Consider the following 18403-nt stretch of genomic DNA (forward strand, 5'->3'; position numbering starts at 1 on the left):
AAAGAAAAGACACTATGTGATGTTGACTGATGCTTTTTATGTAGCCTAATCTGCGTGACTGTGCCTTTGTTTTCCTCATTATTGGCTCTGTTAGATGGCTCTGTCCAGCAGCTAACGTTAGCACCTTATGTTCAGACCTTACAGTGGACCAAATTCTTCCGGGTCCTTTTAACACTTCCGGCGGTCACGGCGCAAAATAAGAGAGTTGTTTTTGGAGCGGACAGTGAAGGGGGTAAAATAAATAACGTAGCCTACTACTTTGAGCGGGTACACAGCAAGCAAGCGAGTATCCACTGTTAGCCAGGTCAGATAACGTTATCGTCGACAATGACGAGCACTTTCTTGTAAAACATACCTGGACTCCAACAAAGAAAGCTTCAGATAGTTGTCTCTCCTCCGAGGCAGCGCGATAGCAGCGCGAGCCATTAACGTCAATAAAGACGCGCAGACTAGGGCTGTCACTTTTTCCCAAAATAAAATTAGAACGAACTTTAATTGCCCGAAATTCGTTCGAATATATTCGAAGTTTTTTGGTTAATTAAATTTTTTTTTTTTTTTTTTTTCCAGTCCAGCAGCCTGTTGCACCAGCTGAACGTAAGTTCTGTCTTAAGTTAGGGTGTAAAGTCCACACTAACTGCTACGTTCAAACTAGTTAGTTTGACACTAAAGTTGTGTCTTTGTTTGGTTGCACCACGGAGACGTAAGGTACATCTTAACTAGTAGACCCTAAAGTCCATACTACGGTAACCAAAATAGTGTCGCAGACAATGACGTGTACAGTATCTGTGACCAATCAGTGAAAAGCACGGTGGAAACGGTGTTTATTTACGGTTGTTTAAGTGGAGTGAAAACAGGACATGTTGCCCACCGCAAATTAGTGCTTTCATATTTCATCAACACTAATCAAATGAGAACGTTATTGAGTAACGTTCGTTTAGGTTCATATTACTGTTAACGTTTATCTGTGAGCTCTTCATCAGTATTGTAGGCTATACCACCATCCTGCCTCACTAAATTGTTGCAGTTATTTTAATTTGTATGCAGTGCTGCAGCTTGTGGGAAACAAAAGCGTGAGTCATAAATATCAAAGGGTGTAATTTATCACGGAGAGCGCGTTGCGGACGCAAAACAACAATGCGCCACGGTGCCAAGTTGCAATCCGTGCCAACTGCTATTTTACGGAGGACTTTACACCTAGTAAGACGTAGGTGTAAATTTTAAGTTCTAACTTATGCCTACGTTGTAACTATTTCACTTGGTGCAACCCAAATATTTTTAGTAGTGCGTAAACTCGGACTTAGTGAGACTTTACGTTCAAACTAGCTTACGTTTCAACTTACGCACAGCTGGTGCAACCCACTGCAGGCCACCGGGCATCAGCCCGACGTGTTAGCTTGGACGCTCACAGTCACAACACTGCCTCACAAACTTGGCTGCATCCAACTCGAGACAACTTTTCAGACCCTGGAGACAATCTTTCTCAGAAGAGACTAACGCGACAAATCTGGAGACTTTTTCTGACATGGGATTAACATTACCAGCAAGCAGCAGTTGGTTAATTTTGGTTCATAAAAAAATAATAATAATAATAATAATAAAAATAATAATAAAAAATCAAACATTCAAATTACATTTCGAAAACGAACCCCTTCCCCCACATTCGAAGTTGCATTCGAATTTCGAATGAAAAGTGACAGCCCTAGCGCAGACGTTAACGTAATTCCCTGGAATGCGAGACTTAACGAGCCAGTTACATGGCGTTGCATTCTTAGACATTGCCATTTGCTTTTATTTGGTATGTTACATACAATTGGCAAATTATTAGTTAATTCAGAGTTAGATGATATTGGAGCAGCGCAGCCATTTTTTATTTTATTTTATTATTATTTTTAGCCGGAGGTTTTGGGATGGCCACACAACCAGGTCAAATGGGCGTGGCTACATAAGGTGAATAGTGGGACTCCCGGCTACTGCGGCTAGCGTGGTTAGCTTAACGTTAGTGAGTTGTTTTTTGGAGTTAAATACACAATGCCTGGATGTTTCATTTTGGGTAAAGGGGTTTCCATTAGTTTCTATAAGTGTATGCCAGCTCTGTGAGTATGAAGTGCTTTTGATCACAGACTGTAAATGGCACAAGCAGTTTGTCTGCCAAGCAGACGAGCCTGACGTGTAGGCCACGCTATGAGCTAATGCTAACGCTAACACTCACTAACAAAAACAAGAAACATATCCGGTGCATCATCGCCAGCTTTGGTTTAACGTAATACCAGCTTAGAGGTTTCCCCTCCTCTCGGAACCTGTGTGGGACATGGATTCCAAATTACAATAGTGTTAAACAGCAACATACTGCCAGCAGCCATGTTTGGCAAGGCAGAGCTGCCGTCGCAGCTGTGATGTCACGAGCGTGCGACAACAATAGCTCCGCTTCCAAGGCAAAAATAAAGCATGATTAGCGGCTGATAATTTATCGGAAAAAGGCCATTATCAGAATAATAAATAATAACGCAAAATGGCCATATCGGCCGATAATTTATCGGTCCGATAATTATCGTGCATCCCTAATAGATTGTATGAGCCAGAGAGCCATGTGTGAAAGAAGGGGTCACAACAAGATAGCTTTTATGAGCCAGAGAGGCGTGATTTCTATTCGCACATAGGATAAGCAATAACCACGCACTGTGGCGCCGGGATTGGCCAGGAGCATTGAAGCTTGGGACTAAAGCACCTGGGGTTTTTCATCTTTTAAAATAAAGATGTTTAAAAAACTATTGCTTGTTACATTTTCAGTGCTGTACCTTTTCTCTGGGTAAGAATTGAGCTTGAAATTAACGATATGATACATTATATTATATGAGCTATGAACGTGAACACAACATCGTTTATATTATTGCATGTTTTTGTAGATTGTGTACATTGTGTAGATTACAATTATTATGCTTATTATTATTATTACTATGCTAAGGAAGGTAGGTGACCATAATTCATTTCAATGTCCGCTCTCAATGTCCGCTCTCGAAATCGCTGTCCGTTCTCAAGAGCTATTCAGTTGGTTCATGAAATCGCTGGGCTGCGTGCCCTGCCCTCCAGTGTTGCTCCTGCCTGGTCAATCCCGGCGCCACAGGGCGTGGTTATTGCTTATCCTATGTGCGAATAGAAATCACTCGCCAGAGAGCCATGTGTGAAAGAAGGGGTCACAACAAGATAGCTTTTATGAGCCAGAGAGCCATGTATGAAAGAAGGGGTCACAAGAAGATAGATTTGATGAGCCATGTGTGAAAGAAGGGGTCACAAGAAGATAGATTTGATGAGCCAGAGAGCCCATGTGTGAAAGAAGGGGTCACAAGAAGATAGATTTGATGAGCCAGAGAGCCATGTGTGAAAGAAGGGGTCACAACAAGATAGATTTGATGAGCCATGTGTGAAAGAAGGGGTCACAACAAGATAGATTTGATGAGCCATGTGTGAAAGAAGGGGTCACAACAAGATAGCTTTTATGAGCCAGAGAGCCATGTATGAAAGAAGGGGTCACAAGAAGATAGATTTGATGAGCCATGTGTGAAAGAAGGGGTCACAACAAGATAGATTTGATGAGCCAGAGAGCCCATGTGTGAAAGAAGGGGTCACAACAAGATAGATTTGATGAGCCAGAGAGCCATGTGTGAAAGAAGGGGTCACAACAAGATAGATTTGATGAGCCAGAGAGCCATGTGTGAAAGAAGGGGTCACAAGAAGATAGATTTGATGAGCCAGAGAGCCCATGTGTGAAAGAAGGGGTCACAAGAAGATAGATTTGATGAGCCAGAGAGCCATGTGTGAAAGAAGGGGTCACAACAAGATAGATTTGATGAGCCATGTGTGAAAGAAGGGGTCACAACAAGATAGATTTGATGAGCCATGTGTGAAAGAAGGGGTCACAACAAGATAGATTTGATGAGCCATGTGTGAAAGAAGGGGTCACAAGAAGATAGATTTGATGAGCCATGTGTGAAAGAAGGGGTCACAACAAGATAGATTTGATGAGCCATGTGTGAAAGAAGGGGTCACAACAAGATAGATTTGATGAGCCAGAGAGCCATGTGTGAAAGAAGGGGTCACAACAAGATAGATTTGATGAGCCATGTGTGAAAGAAGGGGTCACAACAAGATAGATTTGATGAGCCATGTGTGAAAGAAGGGGTCACAAGAAGATAGATTTGATGAGCCAGAGAGCCCATGTGTGAAAGAAGGGGTCACAACAAGATCAGATTTGATGAGCCAGAGAGCCCATGTGTGAAAGAAGGGGTCACAACAAGATAGATTTGATGAGCCATGTGTGAAAGAAGGGGTCACAACAAGATAGATTTGATGAGCCAGAGAGCCATGTGTGAAAGAAGGGGTCACAACAAGATCAGATTTGATGAGCCAGAGAGCCCATGTGTGAAAGAAGGGGTCACAACAAGATAGATTTGATGAGCCAGAGAGCCATGTGTGAAAGAAGGGGTCACAGCAAGATCAGATTTGATGAGCCAGAGAGCCATGTGTGAAAGAAGGGGTCACAACAAGATAGATTTGATGAGCCAGAGAGCCATGTGTGAAAGAAGGGGTCACAACAAGATCAGATTTGATGAGCCAGAGAGCCCATGTGTGAAAGAAGGGGTCACAACAAGATAGATTTGATGAGCCAGAGAGCCATGTGTGAAAGAAGGGGTCACAGCAAGATCAGATTTGATGAGCCAGAGAGCCATGTGTGAAAGAAGGGGTCACAACAAGATAGATTTGATGAGCCAGAGAGCCATGTGTGAAAGAAGGGGTCACAACAAGATCAGATTTGACGAGCCAGAGAGCCATGTGTGAAAGAAGGGGTCACAACAAGATAGATTTGATGAGCCAGAGAACCATGTGTGAAAGAAGGGGTCACAACAAGATCAGATTTGATGAGCCAGAGAGCCCATGTGTGAAAGAAGGGGTCACAACAAGATAGATTTGATGAGCCAGAGAGCCATGTGTGAAAGAAGGGGTCACAGCAAGATCAGATTTGATGAGCCAGAGAGCCATGTGTGAAAGAAGGGGTCACAACAAGATAGATTTGATGAGCCAGAGAGCCATGTGTGAAAGAAGGGGTCACAACAAGATCAGATTTGACGAGCCAGAGAGCCATGTGTGAAAGAAGGGGTCACAACAAGATAGATTTGATGAGCCAGAGAGCCATGTGTGAAAGAAGGGGTCACAACAAGATCAGATTTGATGAGCCAGAGAGCAATGTGTGAAAGAAGGGGTCACAACAAGATCAGATTTGATGAGCCAGAGAGCCATGTGTGAAAGAAGGGGTCACAACAAGATCAGATTTGATGAGCCAGAGAGCCATGTGTGAAAGAAGGGGTCACAACAAGATCAGATTTGATGAGCCAGAGAGCCATGTGTGAAAGAAGGGGTCACAACAAGATCAGATTTGATGAGCCAGAGAGCCATGTGTGAAAGAAGGGGTCACAACAAGATCAGATTTGATGAGCCATGTGTGAAAGAAGTGGTCACAGCAAGATCAGATTTGATGAGCCAGAGAGCCATGTGTGAAAGAAGTGGTCACAGCAAGATCAGATTTGATGAGCCAGAGAGCCATGTGTGAAAGAAGGGGTCACAACAAGATCAGATTTGATGAGCCAGAGAGCCATGTGTGAAAGAAGGGGTCACAACAAGATACGATTTGATGAGCCAGAGAGCCATGTGTGAAAGAAGGGGTCACAACAAGATCAGATTTGATGAGCCAGAGAGCCATGTGTGAAAGAAGGGGTCACAACAAGATAAGATTTGATGAGCCAGAGAGCCATGTGTGAAAGAAGGGGTCACAACAAGATCAGATTTGATGAGCCAGAGAGCCATGTGTGAAAGAAGGGGTCACAACAAGATCAGATTTGATGAGCCAGAGAGCCATGTGTGAAAGAAGGGGTCACAACAAGATCAGATTTGATGAGCCAGAGAGCCATGTGTGAAAGAAGGGGTCACAACAAGATCAGATTTGATGAGCCAGAGAGCCATGTATGAAAGGGAGAGCTTGTGAGGGTGTGAAAAGGAGAAAGCTGCTTGGCAACCGGAGCAAAACAGACAGAACAGTAACACTATTGGGGGGGGGGCAGGAATGCAGGTGGCAGAAAGCAAAACAGAGAGAAAAACAATGTTTTCCAATACGGAGTGAGTGCTCACCCCAAAAAGACGAGGAAAGACAGAGAGACAGAATGAGAGGAAAGGCTAATCCTAATATGATTAGAGGAGGCACTTAACTTAACCTACTAACATGGCCATCTCTTGTCAGCAGATCATTACATTACATTAGCTCAATATTAGGCACTTTATGCCAATCAAGAGTCCTTAACGAGGGAATCAGCTTCAGGGCAAATTGATTATCCACAGTGACTCTCCCTTTACTTACACCTGACATTCAAATGAGTCCACATTCACATTGAGATCCGATCGCTCTTGTTGCCAGGTACAGCTGATGGTTTCCAGCCCAAAAGCTGTTCAAAAACCGCCAAAAATATTGAATCAACAAAACAAGCCCAAAAGAAGTGACTACTTGACCCCTATAAAACGGCCCAATCTGGCAACAGCTGACAACTTGTTTGTCCCGACCAAGGTCACGACCGTAGAGACGCACCGGACAGCTCACGAGCGGGGATGGGCCTTTTTCACAGTAGCCATTTTGTGTCTAAAAGGCAGGGTAAACACAGGTGCAACCAAAACATGAATGAAATGGATTTGGAAACCCTCATTAATGTTTTGGTTGCACCTGTGTTTTAGACACAAAATGGCTGCTGGGAAAAGGGTCAATAAGATGCCCATGAGCGCTGCTGTTTACACACGGTGCACTGGTTGGCACGGTAACGGGCTTGGCTTTATGAATGAACAACGAGAGGGAGAAATGCGAGTGACTGTGAAAGCCGCCAGTCAGGCTGGCGGGATGCTCGCCACTGATGAGAGGGAGGGACTAACACTCTTCTTGACTGGTAAAGTGGTGTCAAATACACCGTCCGTAGCACGTAGAGCAGCGCACAAACATCTCTGACTGTTGGTTGTATGGATTGAGGAGGATACAATTGCATTTACACTTATGTCCAATGTGGTCACAACTCACAACAATGCATCCCTGACCACCTCCGGAGGTGCCAGGGCTGATCGGATCACAATCCGTCCTCAATGCGTCTTGCATCTATAGCTGTACTTTCATGTGGTCAGTCAAGCACTGTCCGATCACCTAAATCCAGCTTAACGGCAGATGTAAACTAAAGGGCCTCAGTGTGTTCAGGGTGAAGGTCCAAGTCTGTGCTGTGTCGCTCTGCCCTTGCAGTCTCCTCCAAATTTAATCATCAAAAATAGTGACTTTAATCTGAAATAATCCCGCCTACTAGGCCACTAGATTAGACAGAGATTATGGATGATTGCAGCACTCACTCACCCCTGGAATAAAATACATCTATCTGAGTACAGGTAGAGAGAGACAGGACAGTAGATATTTGAGTACAGGCAGAGAGAGACAGGACAGTAGATATCTGAGTACAGGTAGAGAGAGACAGGACAGTAGATATTTGAGTACAGGCAGAGAGAGACAGGACAGTAGAGACAGGCAGAGAGAGACAGGACAGTAGATATTTGAGTACAGGCAGAGAGAGACAGGACAGTAGATATTTGAGTACAGGCAGAGAGAGACAGGACAGTAGATATTTGAGTACAGGCAGAGAGAGACAGGACAGTAGAGACAGGCAGAGAGAGACAGGACAGTAGATATTTGAGTACAGGCAGAGAGAGACAGGACAGTAGATATCTGAGTACAGGCAGAGAGAGACAGGACAGTAGATATTTGAGTACAGGCAGAGAGAGACAGGACAGTAGAGACAGGACAGTAGAGACAGGACAGTAGAGACAGGCAGAGAGAGACAGGACAGTAGATATTTGAGTACAGGCAGAGAGAGACAGGACAGTAGAGATCTGAGTACAGGCAGAGAGAGACAGGACAGTAGATATTTGAGTACAGGCAGAGAGAGACAGGACAGTAGATATATTTGAGTACAGGCAGAGAGAGACAGGACAGTAGATATTTGAGTACAGGCAGAGAGAGACAGGACAGTAGATATTTGAGTACAGGCAGAGAGAGACAGGACAGTAGATATATTTGAGTACAGGCAGAGAGAGACAGGACAGTAGATATTTGAGTACAGGCAGAGAGAGACAGGACAGTAGATATTTGAGTACAGGCAGAGAGAGACAGGACAGTAGAGACAGGACAGTAGTACAGGCAGAGAGAGACAGGACAGTAGATATTTGAGTACAGGCAGAGAGAGACAGGACAGTAGAGACAGGACAGTAGATATCTGAGTACAGGCAGAGAGACAGGACAGTAGAGACAGGCAGAGAGAGACAGGACAGTAGAGACAGGACAGTAGAGACAGGCAGAGAGAGACAGGACAGTAGATATTTGAGTACAGGCAGAGAGAGACAGGACAGTAGATATTTGAGTACAGGCAGAGAGAGACAGGACAGTAGATATTTGAGTACAGGCAGAGAGAGACAGGACAGTAGAGACAGGACAGTAGAGACAGGCAGAGAGAGACAGGACAGTAGACAAAGGCACCATCGTCACAAACAACTTGACAACAAATCAATCACTAACTCTCCACAGACTGGGGGAAGGCTGCAATTCATATCTTTCATCCCATCCACCCATCCAGCTACTAACACACACACACGCGCGCGCACGCACGCACGCACGCACGCACACACACACACACACACACACACACACACACACACACACACACACACACACACACACACACACACACACACACACACACACACACACACACACACACACACACACACACACACACACACACACTAGGGGTGCACCGATCGATCGGCAAGCAATCTGTATCGGCCGATTTTGACCTCAAATATGCGATCGGCAATTTTTTTATATTAAAAAAAAAACACATATATATATATATATATAAAAAGCCCTATCACTAATCAGGCTTTCCAACGATATAAAATACAATGCCAATTGGTATTATTAAAGGGGAGAAATAATCGACCTAAAATAACGTTTCAAACTTTCTTTGAGGAGTTTATATATCGTGATCGGTGATCGGTGGATGATCGGTTGGGCAGATATTTCCCATAGGCGATCGGCAATCGGTGGCAAAAAACGTGATCGGTGCACCCCTAACACACGCACGCACGCACGCACACACACACACACACACACACACACACACACACACACACACACACACACACACACACACACACACACACACACACACACACACACACACACGTTTGCAGCCCAGTAGCAGTAGTCCTCCCAGTCAGCTTGGCCTCCTTTTGAGACGCCCACCATGACTCCTACTGAGAGCAGAGCCTGGAGGCAGAGGGGCAGGCAGCACATCAAAGCAGCTAACAGCTAATGCTTTCCGCAAGCTGATGATCGCTGCTCGCTGGGTCCACAGCCTACTAGTGAGGTGTGTGTGTGTGTGTGTGAGGCGTGTGTGTGTGTGTGACGTGTGTGTGTGTGTGTGTGTGTGTGTGTGTGTGTATTGAGAGAGAGAGGGGGAGCCAAGTTCTGAGAGTTTTAACAGGGATTGGTACTTTGCCACATCTTCCTGGGGTCTCCATGTGGTTCTGTTCTTGCCATCGTGTGCTGCCTGCCTGCCTGCCTGCCTGCCTGCCTGCCTGCACACATAGTCTTCTTTCTTGTTCCTCTAGTGAAGTGAACTGAACGACCGTTTGCTTTCGGCGATTGGTAGGGATGCACCAATCCACATTTTTTCACTTCCGATCCGATTCCGATACCTGAATTTGGATATCTGCCGCTGATACCGATACCAATATTTTTCTTGAACCTTGCAAAAAGCAGACAAAATTAAGAAAATATACGAGGCAAAGAAGGATACTATTATACATGGGCAAATTACGGCCAGCGCCCCCCCCTGTGCGCCCCACGCTGGAATTGCAAAAAAAGAAAAAAAGAAAGAAAAAAAAATCTCCCCCACCCGATTCCGATCCGAGAATTAGTGGCAATATCGGCACCCGATACCGATATTGGATCGGATCGGCCCCGTCCCTAGCGATGGGGCCGCTTCACGCGTCCCGGTCCACATCTTTCTCAGCCTATTTATCCAGCCGTCGTAGGGGAACTACTCATGAAGCTTCTGATTGTGAATACTAGTCTTTCCAATGATTAGACACATTTCCATTTGAAACAAGTTGCACATGGTGTGTACAGTAGCTCTCCAAGCACAGTTTCTCTGTGAAGAAAAATGGCAGGAACCTGCGAAGACAACAAACCCTGTTTTTTTTTCTTCTTCTGACAAAATGATTCGACAGTGTGAAGTATGAATGTAGCCTAAAGGCTTCACACTGAGAAACGGTGCTGGCCTGTATTTAGCCGGTGGCGTGCGTGGAGGCATCCGACCCAAAGAGGGCGACGATGACGGGAAGCGAGGATGATTGGAACGAGGGCAAAGAGATGGCAGCTCATCATCAGATGAATAGATGGGAGGATGTGCAGGGATTTGCAGATGGAGAGATGGCTTAACCTGAAGTGAGTGTGTGAGTGTGTGTGTGTGTGTGTGTGTGAGAGAGAGAGTGTGTGTGTGTGTGTGTGTGTGTGTGTGTGTGAGAGTGTGTGTGTGTGTGTGTGTGTGTGTGTGAGAGAGTGTGTGTGTGTGTGTGTGTTAGGGCTGCACGATATATCGTTTACACATCGTCATCGCAATGTGCGCATGCGCGATAGTCACATCGCAGGACGTGCGATGTCAAAAGCAAATTAACTCGTCATGTTGCTTGATAAACTCTCACTTTAGGGGAGGAGCCTACTGAGTGAAATGAGGTTCTCTCATAGGAGAGAGACGCCCCGCTACTGTACTCACTCATTTAGTGCTTAGCTTCAACACAACAAACATGCACAGAGAGCTCAATTGAATTGTTTTTGCTTATGTTGCGTTGCTGACAGTAGCCTGTCTGTAAACGATGTGATTGCGGAGGCGGACACAGTTTGCAGCGCACTAGTATACAGCAGGCTGGCTGCTGTAACTCAACATGTCCGTGGAGTGGAGATATTTACTCTTGAAACACCAAAAAGCAAGACCGCAACTTATAATGACACGAAGGCTGAAGTGATTACTGAGAAGTTGTGCGTGTTATCACTGCGGCTGTCTCTCCCCGTCTCTGATGTTGCATCACATGATAGCAGTAACGTTACGGTAGAGTTAATCATACATAGCGACTCATTTACACAAAACATGTCGGTGAAAATAAAAAGACAATAGACATAGCTGGGCAATTAAATGTATATTTATTACTTTTCACGAATGAATTGTTTGTCACCGGTCGGCTGCATGTGAATCCTCGTCTCTCTGTACTGCCCTGCGTGCGCTCAAAAACCGGAACTCCCCAAATGCGGAGCGTACCACTTGGTAGTTTCTGGAGGGGGGTCAGACCAAGTGTGTGAAGTAACCATGTGTGAAGTGGCAGCAGTGTTTCATTGTTGACTTATTGAAACGTTAGAAGAACGAAAGAAGTTGAAAGCAGTGATTATAATCAATTAAATCTAATGTTTTTCTGCAAATAGCATCATTGGGAGGTAGATTCTGGCACTCAATATTAGGGGTGGGCAATATATCAAATTTATATCCATATTGTGATTTGAGACTATATGGTCTTAGATGTTGGATGGTAATATGGTGATACAGCATGTTGTCTTTCCCTGGTTTTAAAGGCTGCATTACACTAAGTGAAGTATAGGCTAGTGACATTTTAAAGTAGAATGCCATAACTCACTCACTTTTTCATGTATGTAAGTCATGGAAATCCATTGGTCAAAATGTGTATGCACCCTGATAGATGACGCTCTGAGGCCTACCAGTAGGTCACAGCCCAGTGGTTGAGAAACATTAAAATACCTAATTTCCCCTCCAGAATCAGATGGACTCCTCCAAAAAATCATCCCAATCATTCTAGAAATATTATTTTCTTTCAAATAGAGCTATTCTGGTAATCTGGTGAAAATCAGTATTTTTTCATATCGCAATATATATCGCATGGGCGGGGAATATCGCAATGTCAGTTTTTTCCAATATCGTGCAGCCCTAGTGTGTGTGTGTGTGCGTGTGTGTGTGTGCGTGTGCGTGTGTGTGAGTGTGAGTGTGTGTGTGTGTGTGTTTGTGTGTGTTTGTGAGTGTGAGAGTGTGTGTGTGTGAAGTGAGTGAATGTGCGGACAGTGAGAGCTGAACGTGGGCCCAGCCCGGGGCAGCCTGACCCAGCCCGGTAGACCCAGCAGTCATCTATCAGCCTAAATAGCAAAACCTCATACACTCAGCAGTGATATTATCCACAACCAACCAGATCCAATGTACACAGTCAGTTCTCAGTATTAAGAGTAATAATACACCCAGCTGCCTGGACAGTAATCAATGCCTGCTGCTAGACAGCGGGTAAAGCATCAGAAACTCACTTTTTAAGATCCCTAGACAGACTACAGGTCGGTTAGGAGGAAGCTGAAAACAAGACATGACTAATTCCAACTGACATAGCTGTGCTGCTGTCCAACGTCAGAGTTGATTTCTCTCTCTTTCACATTCACAGAAACCCACGTCGTCCCCATAACGCGCAAAAAGTACTGCTTTCGTCCACCGGGGGATCCAAATGGCTGGTGAAGGTTCACATCTGACCAGCCACTCAGATCACCATTATTTCCGTGGCTTGTTGCGAGTGAAGCAAATCTACCAGACTCACTTGCATGTTTTATCAGCATTGGGCTGGTGGCTGCTGCTCATTTTGAGCCCTGGCTGCTGGGGCCGACCACAGCTGAGCTAAGGCCAACGCCTTCTCCCTCATGGAAATCCCATACACCACAGACTGGCTGCACCTCACTTCATCATCACGTCAGCCTGACCATTTGTTTAGCCACCGTCGACCTGCAGACCTGCTTGCCAACTGCTGTTTTGAACCCGTTTAACAACCCTGCGAAAACGGCGAGTGAAACAGTCCGGCAAAGCTGATCCAGCAGCATGTTGTTGTTAGAATCGGTTGGATGGGATGAGCATGTGGCTCTGAAGGTGCAGGAGAGGATGGAGACAGTCCATCAACATCTCTATGACCTGAGCTGAGGTGGAGATGCTGATGCAGTATGTTTATGGAAGAGACCCTGCTCCTGAAGCTGGCATCTCCGCTGAACCATAAGAAGAATCAACATTTGGAGTAGACTGAGGAAGGCAGAGTGCACCCTACCCAACCCCCAGTGGATGCAGATGGCTCAGTAAGTTCCACAACAAGAAGATGTTCTTTTATATATACGTATATATATATATATATATATATGGTTGTCTCTTGACTGTCAGGCATCTGCGGGCCAGGTGCTGCTCAGGACAGCAGCTACTGACACGTGGCGGTTATGAACGTGCCAAAACATCACATACCTTAAAAGCAGACTATAAACTGGCTGTTCATCAAACGCCAAGTTCAGTCAAGTTCAGCAGATTGAAATCAGGTTGCAGAAGCAAAAGCAATTTGTCTTTGATCTAGGAAGTGCTGAAATACAACAACCCGCCCCAAACTCATTCCTATTGGCTGACTTCCACACGTCTTCCTGGAACGTCACAACATAGAATGAAACACCACAGAAGATTCAACACAGAATGAAACACCATAGAAGATTCAACATAGAATACACCAGTTTAGTAGGGACATGTACTTGAGGTTATCCCTAGAAGTGATATTTGTAAGTATAGCAGTATTTGACCATAATGGTATTATAGTGATCTCATTCGCACCTGTAAGGGAGACATTTATTTTGTCATCATTGTAAAGCCACAGCACAGTAAAGAGGATATGAATGTGGATTGTTTTCTTGATCCATCTAGGGTGCGTTTGGAAATAGCACTCAGAGTGCCCAGAGAGCACACTGGACTGTTCATAAATTGGTAGCACCGTTGTAATGTACCGTACGTTCACGCTCTCATTTCAGTGTAGAGCGTCAGAGTGGATATACGAACGCACCCCCTAGACTCTTTAATTTTGCTCTCAAAGTGCACCAGATCCATGGATTTTACTTTAAAGTGTATACAAATTTTCTTTTTGACAAACACAGTTATTGCATGTTTGTGTTTTGCTATATGGATATACTCTTTTATTTATAATTAAATTGAGCATTGGAGGTTTGTTCATTAATTGGGGAACAAACGTCGCAAAAACCCCTGTCCTTTTTCTAAATGTCTGGCTAGTGCTACTCAGAGGTTTGAGGAACGCCCTGCATATAATAGCTGTTGAAGTGTTTCAGGTTGGGCATTTGCTTTGGAACACATCATTTCAGTGTACTTTCACACCTCCCTTGTACGGCGCTCTTCAATGAAACTGTCGGCCTTTGATCTCGTTGCTTGAGCTCCTTTGGGGAGCTGAGATCAAAATCCCAGTGAACTGGGGTGCACATAAAAGATCTCCTCTCCACGGAGGTGGCTCGACTGCAAAGTGAACCCTGGAGGGGCTCGTTTGAAGTGAGAAAGGCAGGAAAATACTAATAGCCAGGGAAACATATATACATCTAAACTGATTGGCCACGAGGAATGTTTTCAAGACATTTCTTTCAAATTTGGCTGAGTTTAGGCAAATAATGTGATAATACTAATAACAAACCACAAGTGTGAACTGATAACTCCAACAGTACATGTCTGAAGTCTGGAAACAAGATTAGTTTTTTTTTTACAAATCTGCTTAGAATTAGAACTAAAACTCAGTCCAATAAACTCCAATAGTCTGACGCACAAACCCCTGTTGTCCACTGGCAACATGACTGAATCCACAACAACGAGTGGCAATAATGTTACCGTTTCACTTCTTTACTGGACCAATTCAGACACTATGAAAAGATACACTTAAAAACACTTTGCAGTCTTCTTGTTAGGGAACCAAGTTATCAGCGGTAGGGTTGTCAAAAGGATCGATAGTAGGCTATTGAAAAGTATCAATACTGCAATACTGAAAATGTGAATCGGATACAATACTCATTTGCAACATGTATCGATAGTATCAAATGTATCAATACTAAAAATTTGAAACGGATACAATTCTCATTTGCAACAGTTTCGATAGCATCAGTGCTTTCTTTTAATGAAGAATCACTGATTTTTCCCTCCCTATCATTGGTGGGTATCTGTTGCTTCAACAACTAAACGTGTGATGACTAGATCAGGGCTAATCTGCTGTCTAAATTCAAAGTTTGATCAGGCCTAGATTATGGAGAAGTGTGCGTCTGTCCCTCCATCTGTCTAACTTTATTTTTATGCTTCTTGATGTGTCGTCATCGCCCCCTTCCCGTGGTATCAAAAATGAAGTAGAAATTCTAGTATCGTGACATCCCTCATCAGCGGGCTGCCGCTGCATATGACTGCTGCAGACTGGCATCAGTGTGGTTGTCTTTGGCACTGCCAGCCTCTATGATTCACTGTGATGATGAGGCTGGCTGAGACTGAGCACAGCAGCACATGACTCCCTGCTGCGGACAGGCAGAGAGAGTCAGACCAGACGGCTCATGGGCCTGTTACTGGTGGGGGGGGGGGGGGGGGGGGGGCAAGAATACCCCTCTGTTGACTGGTGGAGAGAGAGAGAGAGTGCTGTCCATCCACCATACTGTACTGTATAGACTGGATGGCAGCCTCGCCTCGGTCTCCATCAGGGGCAAACTGCATCCCAGACAGGATTCTGGTTCCGAGGTGAATCGACGCAGGACAGGCTTTGTTTACAAATCAGTGCTTCCCTCCATCATCATCACGTCGGGCCTGCTGTTTACGTGGTGCGCTCCCATTCACAACTTCATCGCCATTTCCTTCCAAATAGGTCATCGTTAAAACAGCCAGTCAGAGGCCCCAACGGAGGGATTCTCCTCCAGACATGGCAACCGGGGCCATCTGAGATGATCCTGCATCTTCAATTTACATTCCATTCCACACCACAGCAGGTGTGTTTTTCTTTGGCAGGGCATTACGGGTTTGCTTCATATGCCTAAACACATGGGAAGGTAGGTGTGTGTGTGTGTGTGTGTGTGTGTGTGTGTGTGTGTGTGTGTGTGTGTGTGTGTGTGTGTGTGTGTGTGTGTGTGTGTGTGTGTGTGTCTGTGTGTGTGTGCATGTGTCTGTGTGCGTGTGTGTGTGTGTGTGTGTGTGTGTGTGTGTGCGCGTGTCTATGGAAGAAGGGCTACTCTGACCTATTTCTAGACAGGCTGAAACGGCTTTGTTGCTAGGAAAAGTCCAGTACTACATGCTGCTCACACGTGTAGTGAGTCATATTTTGAATGGACAAAATACTTCCATTGTTAGAAGAAGAAGAAGAAGAAGAAGAAGAAGAATACACTAAAAACATAGGCTGATATGGACACACTACTTCATCTTGTCTCGTCCATGTAGTGTCATTGCACAATACAGAAGTAGTTCCATAGTCAATTTGATTTTACAATACCAGTATCAACAGTAGGAGTAGTAGTATGGATATTATAGTAGATTATATAAAAAAAAAAACACAATTAACTGCGATAAGGACACAAAACTCAACAGTCCATATATAGTGAGGTTTCGTTATGGGAGTACTGATATTTATGTCATTTTCTATATCAATAGCCTATCATCATCATCACCACCACCTACCTTCCAAGCTGAAGTCGAGCAGCACGTACTCGTACACGGTATCCGTTTTGGTCTCCACTTGCGGTCTCTTCAAGGTGGAGTAGATCTTCCCGGGGCTGCTGTCCTCCGGGTCTTCCAGTTTCCGCAAGCCGCAGCCCATGGCCTCTGTGGCGGGGACAGCCGCTCGTGAGCGCGGTGCGTAGCTGGGGAGCACCGGAGGGCAGACAGACAAAACACAGCTTCCCTCGTGCTTTCAACTTGAACGGGATGGCTCCATGCCCCTCGGTCCGCCTCGTTAATCCCTCAGAGCGGTCATGGAGAATCAGCGGTAATGCCCAATCGCGAAAGCCCACCTACCTACCACCGGTCCGGATGATTTAGTGGAGCGGAGGTTCGGGTTCGGCGCTCCCGCTGGAGTGAGTGGCCGCAGGTCTGAAGCGTGGAGGAGACAGAGCGCTCCCTGGAGAAAAGTTTGACCATCAGTCAAGTTAGGAGCAACAACACATGGAACTTCCGCCTTGTGAGTTTCAAAAGTAAAATACGTTAGTATATATTCTTCCACCGTAGTTTCCGTCCATGTTATGTTACTACTAAGTATTTTGATTGTTTTGTTGTTGTTTTGTCCACACAACTCTGGGGTATCATCTTAAAAAACAGTGGTAAAATTACTGTATCTTCTTAAGTGCCTGCCACATTTCTGGGGACACATTGGGCAATATGATGACTGACAAAATATTCGATGTAGCCTATATGGCTACCCAGTGGATTTGGGCTCAAACTTAAACCTATTCCCGGAGGAATGCTGGAGCTGGAACAGGTAGGCTTCCTTTTCTCTTCTTGGTTGTTCACAGTAATGTTGACTTTGTGCCGCTAGGGGCAGCATTGACAATGACTGACCCAAGGGTGGAATTTAGCAACATCGCTGGCGGGGGAGAACCTTTTTGATTTGATTTGATTCGACAATAAGGAAAAAAACAATAATACAAATAGGCCTACATCACTGCTTTAAAAATGGCAAGGGATGGCACACACTTATTTCCATTGTGGTCTCTCCATGATTTACTGTTTATTATTTGCTTCTTCTGCTGCTGCTATTTTGCATTATTTCGGATACTAGCGGAATATCCGTCCCTGTGACTGGCCATTTAGTCAGGCCTTGTTCACAGAGAGAGTTGGCATGCAGCCTCTCCTCTCTCTCCCCAGAGGGTTTTCATAGTCCACTTCACTGGCTGATTCAAACTCTGCTCACCTGTGTGCTGCTCCACTCTGGAGCTCTCCATGGCGCTGAACCCGTGTTGAGCCATTTTTGCCCATTTAGTCGGCCCTAATTACCTAATTCAAAAATACGGCTCCGTTAGGTCACCTGCACGCCGTAGGGGTGCTCTTTACACTTCGTGAAAGATTCAACGCGATCGCATGTAAAATTGCATAGCTGTGGCTGAACACAATTCTGCTCTCTCTGCTCTCTCTCTCACACACACACACACACACACACACACACACACACAGACACTTCGCATACTTATTATAGGTTAAGCCATATCTTGTCTTTTTTTTGTTATACTTTTCATTCATACATTTTATTATGTTCTAGTTTGCTGTATTCGAATGTATAACCTATTATCATTATTTGCTGTTGCAACGACCACATTTCCCCACGGGGTTTCATCTCATCCAATATTAATTTGTTTTGGTGACACGTTCTATGCTTTTATTTTGAAGGCAACATCGCAAAGCTTCCGGTCTTATCTTTGCTAACT

General features: G+C 44.9%; 1 protein-coding gene across 1 annotated transcript in view; it reads right to left on the reverse strand.

Annotated features, from left to right (window-relative positions):
• The window catches only part of rftn2 (raftlin family member 2), a gene marked incomplete at its 5' end in the record, with an annotated part of 50349 nt that extends 33546 nt beyond the window's left edge, over positions 1 to 16803 (reverse strand). The window contains one exon of the mRNA XM_083640961.1: positions 16661 to 16803. Coding sequence (XP_083497087.1) covers positions 16661 to 16803 — 143 coding nt within the window. The remainder of the gene's footprint in view (positions 1 to 16660) is intronic.
• Between the last annotated feature and the right edge of the window lie 1600 nt (positions 16804 to 18403).

This window comes from Poromitra crassiceps (assembly GCF_964638095.1).
Source record: "Poromitra crassiceps genome assembly, chromosome: 8".
In the NCBI taxonomy this organism is placed as follows: Eukaryota; Metazoa; Chordata; class Actinopteri; order Beryciformes; family Melamphaidae; genus Poromitra; species Poromitra crassiceps.